The 12,465-nt window shown below is 39.6% G+C and overlaps 1 protein-coding gene across 1 annotated transcript in view; it reads right to left on the reverse strand.

Moving 5' to 3' along the window:
• Positions 1 to 528: 528 nt before the first annotated feature.
• The window catches only part of LOC127122003 (pyrophosphate--fructose 6-phosphate 1-phosphotransferase subunit alpha), a 75,398-nt gene continuing 63,461 nt past the window's right edge, over positions 529 to 12,465 (reverse strand). Inside the window, exon 2 of the mRNA XM_051052423.1 lies at positions 529 to 1,319. Coding sequence (XP_050908380.1) covers positions 1,125 to 1,319 — 195 coding nt within the window. The 3' untranslated portion in view covers positions 529 to 1,124. The remainder of the gene's footprint in view (positions 1,320 to 12,465) is intronic.

Genomic DNA, 12,465 nt, shown 5'->3' on the forward strand with positions numbered 1-12,465 from the left:
TTTTGGGGAACACGCCGCCTCCCGTTCTCTAAACTCTCCTCCTTTTCTTTTGATTTTGTTGATTTACCGTTTTCGCCGTCGAAAAATTATTAGGGTTTTCTCTGTGAACAGTAGTCCCTCTTATATACGACTCATAACTCTTTCTTTCTCTCTGCTGTATTACTTCAGGGTAGTGGAAAATGTCCGTACGGGAGCCATTTGGAGATTTTGTCCTTATCCCCAGTTGGTGATCCCTCCTTCAATTCTTCTCCATCTCCAAAACTTCACCGTTGGTAACAGGTGAATTTACCACTGTAAACTGACTAAGACGAAATAGGGTGTGTTTTCTCTACCTTTCTTGTAGGATTGGCACTAATGTGAAATCGGATTGCGAACAGGTTTCGGCTTGGCATTTGCACCAGGACCGTCGAACTGAAGCGGGCCTGGATTTTTATAAATATCGCCCATAAGGAAACTTGTTGCATTTCTATGCAACAGCTCATATGCTTTGCCTCACAGATCCATAGTAGCTGGATGGATAGGAGGTTTTCCGATTGACGTAGCTCCGGGATTTGGAGACCAACGCTTCACTGTCATCATAGATGAAATTGGAGCGGCACCGCATTTCCACTTGTTTACAGGATTCTTCAAGTTAGTTATGGTCGCCATGTATCCATTCAAACCAACAGCAAGTATATGGTAGCAGATGTGTCCAAGAACATATGCATAGTCACTGCCAAACTTTGATGGAAGAGATCCTCGAGCTTGATATCCGAAAAAGTGGCAAATGGCATTGAATTTCTTTCCCTTGTATGTGCCTTGTTTCTACCGCTTGTTTATCTCTGCTTCCACAAGGTATGCTAGAAGCTTCTCGGTCCCAATCTGAGACAACTGTGCTGAGTCATCAGATTCAGGGTAAAGGAGCGGCTGTCTCCTGATAAATGGTGGTAGAAATTCAAATAAAGCAGAAGCCCATGGTGAAAGCTGAACAAATATCTTATCAGCAACAACACCTTGTCGGAGTAAACCGTGAATTTCCTTTAAGAGTGCATAGACTTCAGGAATGCTCTCAATCAGACCTTCTGGAAGGAGGATACCCCGTGGTATTTGTCTTGCTCTGCTCTAGCCTAAACTGCATCAGAAATCTATCGTGAAATTTCAAAAAGGGTAATATTTGATTGAGCAACCTCCTTCCCGAGAATTACCATGTTTGGATGGGACTGAAGAGTGCGTTCCAAAGCAACATGTGATGCCTTGCGTCCCATCAGACGAATGAAATAATAATACTTCTCTGCAGAGAGAGCGTCGGTGCAGACATTGTTGATGAGTTGAGAATTCACCTTATAAATTGTATCAAAACCAACATTTGCTTCCACAAACTGGTTTTTAAGATCTCCATTCGAAGTCACAGGAACACCAACCACCTTGGTTGGACATTTTGCAACAACAAAAGTCTCTGCTGGCTGAGCAGCATTCGTGTTTGGTGTCACACCTCCAATGATGACAAGGCCTTCAAGTTTCAAGTTGTTGCATGCAGCAAGTGCGGCATTGACTTGTTCAGTCGTCTTAATTTGATCTTTTGTACGCCCCAGCAAATCATAACCACCTTGGTTTTTGTATGTGGAGAGAACACTGTCAGTTATCTCCAAAGTTTTATGGGCAAATAGACCTTCTGAACCACCGAGAAATCCAAGCAAAACACTCTTAGGGTTATGAATATTGAGAGCAGATTGAAGACCCCAAATAACATTGTGTCCACCAGGAGATTGTCTACAACAAAAAACAATTCCATCCATAATAGGAGGGTGTTCAGTTATGATCTGAGCATCAGAAACCTTAGCAGAAGCCCTAAGAAAATGTGCCAAAGGGTGTCCATAGGTATTAGGGTAAGATCTACTTATAGAAGGTTCATCAGAAGGGTCAACAGTCGTTGTTGCATCACCAAATTCAACCCTAACCGTTGTTCCTTGATGATCATTGTTCCAATTCATAATCCAATGATAATTAGCATCAAACCCAACATGGTTTGATTCAGAGAAAAGTGTTTGATCATTGGAACCTGAATTGTCTTGGAATGAATGAAGAGAAAGACCAAGATCCTGTGTTGAGTTGTTTATTCTTGAGATTATATCAGAAGAGTAGCTTTGAAAATTCATCGAATCGCCAACAGAACTCGTCAGAAAAACGCGATAGCATCATTATCAATACTTGATTGAATGAAACCTGAATGGTTATGATTCTGCTGCAAATTGTAACCAGAAGATTCTGAATTTTCCTCCGCAATAACCATTTTACTTGTTTCTAAACCATTATTGTTATCCTCCTCCTCTTGAAACCCTTCTGTTGCATCTGTGCAGGCTGATTGTGAATTTGTGACATTAGTTGCTGCTGTGAAGCCTGTGGCTAGGATTACTGCGACTGAGATGCCAACGACTTTGAGGAATTTTGTTGCAATTGTTGTTGCATTGAAGCCTTTGGTTGTTGCAACATGTGTTCAGAATGATGGCTTGTTTGGATGCCTTGGTTTCCAGAATCAGTTCCAAACTGTTGTTGTTGTAACCCCAATACATTATTTCCTGACTGTTGTTGATGTATATTTGCTAGATTGTTTTGCTGATTTATTAACTGTTGTTATTGTCCTAGATTAAGAACTTGAGACTGTAAAACATGTCCTGGATCTGGCGGATTATTGCTAGGGCCTCCTTCATTTGATGGCATATTACTGGCAATGGTGCTTTGAGATTTGGTCTCCATTGTAAGCATATTCATAGAAATCTTCCGGAGATAATCAGACTGGCTTGTGGCAGCAGCATAAATCTTATCTTCAAACCTGTGAGCAATCTTCTGAAGTTCAAGTAATCCCTCATTCCCAAAAACAGGAAGATATTTTTTTTAATGTGTCCATTATTTTGTTGACAATTCTTTGGCGGGATTCAGGATGCAGTTGAATTCTCCAATTAGTAGTGTCGAGAGTGGGTTCAGAACCCTGATTAGGCATCCAATTATTGGAATCCATCCAATCTCAATTATCAGAAAGACGAACCAACGTCGTTTTTTGAATTAACGTAACTGCTGCTATCAGTAACACCAACATTCATATCCTGATTTTCCTTCATCCTGGTTTTATCACTGTTCTAACTTAAATAAATGACGATGGAAGTGTTGTTGCAATCTTTCATTTGCATATTTTTGTCTCTTGTGTAGGAGTTGCGGCAGCCCAACAAAATCACCTCATCATGGTGGGTGAAATGGCTGTTTGAGAATGTCATAGCTGTTGAACCGATGACAGCATCAATAAAACGACAACGTAATGCAAACATAAAATATGACCAACCCAAATATGAATTGAAGCAAAATGGAATGGCATCAGTCTCATCCGCAGTATTCCCTTACACCTGTATGCACTAGCTAGGTTTGACCATGTATCAGCAGAATCAGAACGGAACTCAATGGCAACCAAGTAATAGCAAATAGCAAATAGCAAGATCAATGTTGCCTTTTCTTTCCATGGCTTTTCTACATTACCGTAACAGTCGGCAAAGTGGCTTGACCCCTAAGAGCTTCTTCAGATTCTCGTCCGTACACATATCAAACTTATGCAACTTGTAACAAATTACACCGTCAAGTGATCTGTCGTCAGTGTGGAGTGGATTTGCTCTCAACGATAGTGCTGTTATGTTCTAGTCCCTTTTAATTTCCAGTTTTTTACATGTGTTATGAATGAAAAATTAGTGCTTTTGTAGCAAGACAAAGTTATTTCCTTGTATTTTAGAACTTCCATGTATTCGTGTGATGACAGTCTAGGATTATGAACTAACACATGACTATGATTGAATGAATGTTAGGACACTCTTGGATATGAATGAAATGATTGTAATGTGAATGAATATGTGAGTTCTCAAATATGGGTGAATAGAGATTTCCCAATGTAATGTGAAAATTTCGAGCATAAAAATGGAGAACATGAATGTGGATCGAAAACATGTGGAAAATCATTTTAATCATGCATGAATGGTTGGACAATGAATGATTTTTCGTGGAAATCTTTAAACATGGATGAATGAAAAATCTTCCAATATGAAGTGAAGAGTTTAAACGTGAAATGGGGAGTATGAATATGGACGGAGAGGTATGCGTGGAATTTTGAATCTCGAATAAATGAAAAATGAATATGAATGATTAACTAATGTAATGTCTGATTCTATCTGTAGCGGGGTATTCGTTACCATTAGAGATATTAACTAAATCTAAGGTAAACCATACAAGTCGAGTCGCCACCGCACTTCTATTTATCCAAAGGAATGGTTAGAAAGCGAACAAAAACCTAAAAGTTTTATCGAATAAAAAACTAGTAAAAATGTCAGAGATCTGGGTAAGGGGGTTGGTTATGCAATGGGAAGGTGTTAGGCACCCAAAACATCCTAGGTACTCCTAGGGAGCCCTTTTCACATTTGTTGTAAGGTTGGTATTTTGTGAAAATTTGTTTGTGCAAACATGATTGAAGAGATGAGAAGAGAATGTACAAGTTATTTACATTTTGTGTTTGGATGGATAAACCCATTGCCTACGTACCATCTTAAAAAAAGATTAGGATCAAAACCTCGTAGTTCGGGGTAAAAATCTCAAAAGAAGTTGGTGAATTGATTGGTCCAAAAGCCTTAAGGTCTTTTGTTATCCAAGGGAGAAAACTCAACCAAAAACCACAAATCCACCATGTGAGGATAGCTTCAACATGCTAGTGAGGGGTTAACCCTATAATAAGCATGGAAGGCTCATTGTCCATCACTAAGGATATGGGTGAGTATTACATCTACCTCAAGGATAACTCAAACCTAATAGCTAAAGGTTATGAAAAAGTTTGATTAAAAAAGTGGCCATTGAAACCACAAAAAGACATTTGAATGGGTTATATTTACCAATGAAAAGTATATACAAAATATGGTCAAAGTTGACTTAGGAGTTCAATTCAAAATAAGTATTAAGAAAAGAAAGTTTGAAAATCAAAAGCATAAGGCTTAGGTTTCTAATGTTGAAAACAATTGTTAAATGTTTGCACAAAAGTTTTGGCTTGGGTTAGAGTAGAGGGAAGAAGAAGAAAGGCTAAAGTCCTAAGCATACAAGAGGTGAGGGATAAAGAATAAGACCACAATGGAGTTCCTCTCTTGAGATCCAAGTAGCTCCCATCCTTTGGAATAAGCAATCACATAAGCATAAACTCAAGCAATCAACAATCAATGAATTCTTGGAAAAGCTCCCCAAGGTATCTTGGATCCCTCTCTCTTAGAAGTTCATGGTAATGGTTCCTCAATTTGGCTCAAAGTTGGAATCCCTATCACAAAAAACACACACATCAAAAGGTTCTATTAATAATCAAAGAATGGACAAGAGGGAGTTTAGAGTATGGTCCTTTCAATGTTCATCTTCAAGCTTTAAGCATTCTAAAGGCATGAGGCCTAGTTGCTCTTTGACATTTTAAGCACTCTAAAGGCATGTGGCCTAGTTGCTCTTCAAACTCCATTAGCTTGGGTAAAGTCCTAAAGTCTAATTCCATTTTGTCCAATTCACTGCATTTGGTTCACAATAAACAGACAAACACAAGCACAAAAGATATATACACAATTATATGCTCAAGTGAGCAAAAGGCAAATTACATTAACATAAACATGTGCTCAAGTGAGCAAAGGAAAAAGCAAATGGATAATATGTACAAGAATAGTAAATTGCATAAATGTAAAGTGCAAAAAGTAAATGTTAATGGTTAATGATTAGTGTTAGTAGCTAGTGTGCCATAAGGCAAATTTAGCGCCATGTTAAGCAATCGTAATTGGACTTATATAGAAGTCACAACTATCTGAGGCCGGTCAATAATAATGTAGGCAAACAACACAAGTTAGAAGTCTTGATTAGTGAACCAAGTTCCAACAACTTGCCATGCCAAAAGAAAAAGAGAATTGATTTTGTATTGGTTTAAGTCTTTTGCATGATTTAGGAAGCAACCTATCCTTAATGCAAGGCCATTCACTTGATCATTTGATCAAGATGAATTATATTTGAATCAAGGAAGATTAAACCTCCATAATCAATGCTAACTTATCAACCTTCAACTCATTCATCAAAAAGAAGAAAAAAGAAGAAGAAGATGAATAATGGAAAATGGAAAAGGAAAGAATAAAGTGCATTAAATGAAATAAAATGTGCCAATCAACAAGTGTTGACCAATGACATTGAGGATCATGGTCAAACAATCAAAAACAGAAGTGAGATAAAGATTGGAAGTCAAGAAATGAACAAAATATTTTTAGCATTTTTTAATATTTAAAATAAACTTGAATTAAAATAATAAAGAAATGTCAAACTTCAAAATCACTTCAATTCAACTTTGAAAAGTCCAAGTGATTTGTCCCAAGTTCAACAAGGTCAAACAAAGTTTGACAAAAAATTTCAGCATTTTTAAAAGTCAGAAACTATTTTTAATCAATTAAAAATGAATAAAGATGACCTAATTGAACTAAAATCTCAAATAAATCTCAAATCAATTAATAAATTGATGAGAATATTTTTCATAGATCTATCATCATTCAAATAGGTTAAGAAAATATTTTTGTATTTTTTGAGTATTAAAAACTATTTAAAATGAATTAAAAATAACCAGAAAAGAGAAAATTCACAAAAAATATCAAATGACAAGATAAAAAATATTAAAAATCATATTTTTTGGATTAAAAATAAAGAAGTTATGAATTTTTGAAAATAAAGGAAATAAAAGAAATAAAATCAGAAATTAAAAAAGGAGAAAAAACCAAGAGCGTCTGATCAAGCCTCATTAATTGACGTGGCTGATCAAACGCTCCACATGCGCGCGCTCATGGTGGTCTCCAGTCAAACGCGTCACACAAGGCATTATTAAAAGCCATAAGATCCAAAGGCTGGGATACAAACTGGAGATCAGATCCAAGGGCTCACAATTGATCTGGAAAAGAGACGGTGGTGTACACCACCGTCTTCTCCGGCGAGCTTGCATTTTCCGGCCAGAGTTGCAGACAATAAAAACTTAACCAAATGAAGCGATCCTCATATCATTGGAAAGCTGGGGTGATGTACATCACCCATGTAACCTTGAATTGTACTCAAGCTTTCTATAGAATAAGAAATCTGAGCTGGAAGATTCAGGTACATAAATTGCAGTTCATTAAAACACAAAATCAAGCCACCACTGGCTTGCCTCCCAAGTGAGGACTTCAGAAAACACAATAGCCAAGCAAATGGATCAAGGAATAGGGAGTTTCAAAGAAAAAACCAGTTGATCAACAACCTTACATTGTGAAGATTTGAGCTCTTTTCCTTGCTTCCTTTTGCAAAACAAAAGTTTAATGGATCATATGAAGAAGGTCTAGGAACTTTAAATCTAAAGATTCAACCAAATTCAGTTGAATTTTAGATCTAAAAATTTTATGAATACCAAATGGAATGAGTACCAAATGAACCCTCATGGACCTCAGTCATCAACATGTCTGCTTCGTGCCTATCCACGCATCTGAGCAGCACCATGTCAAAATTTCTCTTATAAAGCACATCGCTATTAAGGTAGAAACTTCCTGATAATCTCCTCAGAGTCTTCCTATCTTTCACAGATGCCCCAGGCGAGTAAATCTGGCTCTGAAGGAAACACTTGATATCATAATACCATGGCTTATCATCTTTCACTTCTTCTACTGCAAATACATGAGTGGGTCTGTCCAAGCGCATCACAGTGATATTGGGAACTTCATTCCAAAGTCTTACCACAATCATTGAAGCAAGTGTAGCAAGAACATCTGCCATCCGATTCTCATCTCGAGGAATATGATGGAAGTCAACCTCAGTAAAGAATGTTGAAATACTCCTCGTATAATCCCTATATGGTATGAGGCCAGGCTGATTCGTTTCCCACTCACCCTTAATCTGATTAACAACAAGGGCCGAATCACCATAAACATCGAGGTGTTTGATCCTAATATCAATGCACTCTTCCAATCCCATAATACAAGCTTCATACTCAGCCATATTATTCGTGCATTTGAAAGTTAGCCTTGCTGTAAAAGGAAAATGTGTGCCCTGAGGAGTAATAATCACTGCCCCAATACCATTTCCATATTGATTTACAGCGCCATCAAACACCATACTCCATCTGGAACCAGGCTCTGGCCCTTCATCGAGCGTAGGCTCATCGCAATCTTTCATTTTCAAATATAGAATCTCCTCATCTGGGAAGTCATACTGAACGGACTGATAATCCTCAATCGGCTGATGTGCCAAATGGTTAGCCAAGACACTACCTTTAATAGCCTTTTGAGCTCGATACTCAATATCATACTCAGATAACAACATCTGCCAACGGGAAATCCTCCCAGTTAAAGCAGGCTTCTCAAAGATATACTTGATCGGATCCATTCTGGATATCAACCAAGTCGTATGATTTAACATATACTAACGTAAGCGCTTAGCAGCCCAAGCCAAAGCACAACATGTTTTCTCAAGCATTGAGTATCGGGACTCACAATCAGTAAACTTCTTACTCAAGTAGTAGATGGCATACTCTTTCTTTCCTGATTCGTCCTGCTGACCCAAGACACAACCCATTGAGTCTTCAAGAGCTGTCAGATACATAATCAATGGTCTTCCCTCCACAGGCGGAGACAGAATCGCAGGCTCAGACAAATACTCTTTAATACTGTCAAAAGCTTTCTGGCAATCCTCGGTCCAATCATGGGATTGATCTTTTCGGAGGAGCTTGAATATCGGCGCACATGTGGCAGTCATGTGGGATATGAATCTGGAAATGTAATTCAAGCGGCCAAGAAAACCTCGGACTTGCTTCTCAGTTTTGGGCGCAGGCATCTCTTGTATTGCTTTGACCTTTGCAGGATCAACCTCAATACCTCTTTCACTAACGATAAAGCCCAATAGCTTGCCGGAACGGACTCCAAATGTACACTTGTTGGGATTCAGACGAAGCTTATACTTCCTCAAACGCTGAAAAAGCTTCAACAGGTGTTCTACATGTTCAACTTCCGTTCTCGACTTAGCAATCATATCATCAACATATACCTCGATCTCCTTATGCATCATATCATGAAACAAAGTAGTCATAGCTCGTTGATATGTGGCTCCGGCGTTCTTCAAACCGAAGGGCATCACTCAATAACAGAATGTTCCTCAAGGTGTGATGAATGTTGTCTTCTCCATATCCTCGGGTGCCATTTTAATCTGATTATATCTGGAAAATCCATCCATAAATGAGAAGACATTGAATTTAGCTGTATTATCTACCAACATATCAATATGTGGTAGTGGAAAATCATCTTTCGGACTAGCTTTATTCAAGTCTCTATAGTCCACACACATTCGGACTTTTCCATCTTTCTTAGGCACGGGCACAATATTGGCCACCCACTGAGGATACGTAGAAGTCACCAGAAACCCCGCATCAATTTGCTTCTGAATTTCCTCTTTGATTTTCACTGCCATATCGGGATGAGTTCTTCTGAGCTTATGCTTCACAGGCACACACTCAGGCTTCAAAGGTAAGAAATGTTGCACAATATCTGTATCTAGACCAGGCATGTCTTTATATGACCAGGCAAAGACGTCAACATATTCTCGTAGCAACTCAATCAACCCCTTCTTAATAGACTCTTCCAGGAGTGCCCCAATCTTTACTTCTCGCACACAATCTTCGGACCCTAAATTGACCGTTTCCAGATTCTCAAGATGCGGCTGAATGATCTTCTCTTCATGCTCAAGTAGACGGGTAATCTCGTCAGGAATCTCTTCAACATCATCTTCTTCCGCCTCAAATACAGGGAATTCAAAGTTGGGAGATGGTGTTGGATCATTATGTTCAATGGGTTTGATTAACCTGCATAATGATTTTGGATATAAAAAGCTTTTAGAATTCAAGCAAGGCAAATCATTATGCAGATGAAAAGATTGATTTTATTTTTATTTTTAGGGTTTTATGTGATCACCAATTTCATGCAAAAAGCAAAAAGGGAAAATAATTGGAAAAACAAACATTTAACATGAATTTATTGAATGAAAATATCATTGTATTTATGCGCCGACAATGTCATCACTTCTCCTTTTAGCATGGGAGAAGGGTTTTTAAACACGATGAACATTTCTTTGACTTATGGATAGCTGTTGGAATGTCCACAGCGACCCAATTATTGCAGATCCCTCCAGGGATGATGAAGTTGCCAGAATCCTCTTCGTCCTCTTCCAAAATGGCAGCAGCCTCTTCATCCTGACCAGTGTGGATGAATCCTCCACTCTTGAACAAACCTTGCTTGTTGAAGACCCCAGAAGAATAGCCTATGCCAACCCGGGACTTGTTGTCTTCTAACTCAATCATTTGCCCCAATCCAGCAGTTGCGCCATGCTCAATGGCCAACTTTGCATCTTTATAGGAAGCGAATGAAGGAGTTTTCTTCTCAACAAGTTCAGCAATAGATAAGGCTTGGAACAGAGTTCCAACTTCATCCTTAGCATCTATGTATGAGAAGGACGACAAATGGCTTACCAGGAGAGCCTTTTCTCCCCCTACCACTACCAGCTTCTTGTTCTTTACAAATTTCAGTTTTTGGTGTAGGGTGGATGTCATGGCGCCAGCCTCGTGAATCCATGGTCTGCCTAAGAGACAGCTATATGATGGGTGAATATCCATAACTTGGAAGGTAATTTGGAAATCACTTGGTCCGATTTTGACGGGGAGATCAACCTCACCAATCACAGTTTTGCGAGACCCATCGAAAGCTTTCACAACTACCCCACTCTGCCTCATGGGAGGCCCTTGATATGACAACTTCGCAAGAGTGGTCTTCGGTAATACATTCAATGATGACCCAGTGTCCACCAACACATTGGACATGGCATCGTCTTTGCAGCTCATAGATATATGTAAGGCCAAATTGTAGTCTCTTCCCTCTTCGGGGAGATCAGAGTCACAAAAACTCAAATTGTTACAAGCGGTGATATTTGCAACAATGCTATCAAACTGTTCTAGTGTGACATCGTGATCTACGTACGCCACATCCAACACCTTCTGCAGAGCCTCTCGATGTGGTTCTGAATTCAATAGTAATGACAACACAGATATCTTGGATGGCGTTTGTAGAAGCTGGTCTACAACGTTGTACTCGCTTCTTTTGATGAGCCTCAACATCTCATCACAATCTTCTTTTGTATTTCCAATCGAGCCAACAGAAGCAGGAGTTTTCAACATGGAGGCGGGCTTAGCAACAAGTGCCGGATTCGGAGTGCTCACAGCATTCCCAATCGGGCGTTTAACAAAATCAGCGTCAACATTTCCTCGAGCATTAACCTGGGGTTTCAACGGGGCTGAAAATACGCGACCGCTGTGGGTCAAACCACTTACGTCAGCAATGTTTACAACAGACGAAAAGGGCAAGGGCACCTCTTTCCCACTTTCCACTGCTACAACATTGTAGCGATAAGGAATCGCCTTCTCGGAGAAGTACGGTACAGGTCCGACAGGCTTGATAGTCAGAGCTGGAGAAACCTTTTGCTTGCTACCATCATACTTGATGACAACAGGCTCAGGTATCCGGAATACCGGAGAAATTACGTTGACTTCGAGCTCATCTTCATCAACATTTCTATTTTGAAGGATCTCGATGACTCCCTCGTCCAACATCTCTTGAACATCTCTGCGCACCTGGCGACATCCTTTCTGATTGACAAAACAGACTCTGCATCCATCATGGTCATGCTCATAATGGATATAATCACATAGCAAGCGATGCAACTCAACCAACGATTGCCGGATATGACTGACATATTTAACTTTATACTTGCCAGGACAGCCCTGGACCATATTAACGGACTTCCCATGCTCGGGCAATGGGTTCTTCTTCACATTCGGACCTACGTCCTCGAAAAACAAAATCCCGCTTATCACAAGGTCCTGCACCTTGGTCTTCAAGGGATAAAAATTCTCCACATCGTGTCCGGGAGCACCGGAATGATATACACAATGAAGCTCAGGCTTGTACCACCACTGGGGGTTAGCAGGTACAGCGGGAGGGTCTCGCGGAGTGATTAACTTTCTATCAATCAGCGATGGATAGAGTTCAGCATAAGTCATCGGAATTGGATCAAAGGTGACCCTCTTCCTCTCGTAACTGGTGTTGGCATTGTTGTTATTGTTTCGAGGCTGGTAGGCCTGCTGTTGTGGACGCTGTTGTTGTTGCTGATATTGCTGAGTTTGCGGTTGCTGATAATGTTGAGCTTCCCTGAAAACAGGTGCTATATGAGCCACCTGATGCTATTATTGACTGGGAGAGCAATCTTCCTCCTCACAAAGGGTCTTCTTTTGACATGGGAAGACACATCATACGTCTCTCCCTCCTTCTTCTTTGCAAAGCTTCCATATCTCTTTACTGAAGAGTTTTCATCTCGGGTTAAGCGTCCTTCACGAACCCCTTC

This window comes from Lathyrus oleraceus, chromosome 1, assembly GCF_024323335.1.
Source record: "Lathyrus oleraceus cultivar Zhongwan6 chromosome 1, CAAS_Psat_ZW6_1.0, whole genome shotgun sequence".
In the NCBI taxonomy this organism is placed as follows: Eukaryota; Viridiplantae; Streptophyta; class Magnoliopsida; order Fabales; family Fabaceae; genus Lathyrus; species Lathyrus oleraceus.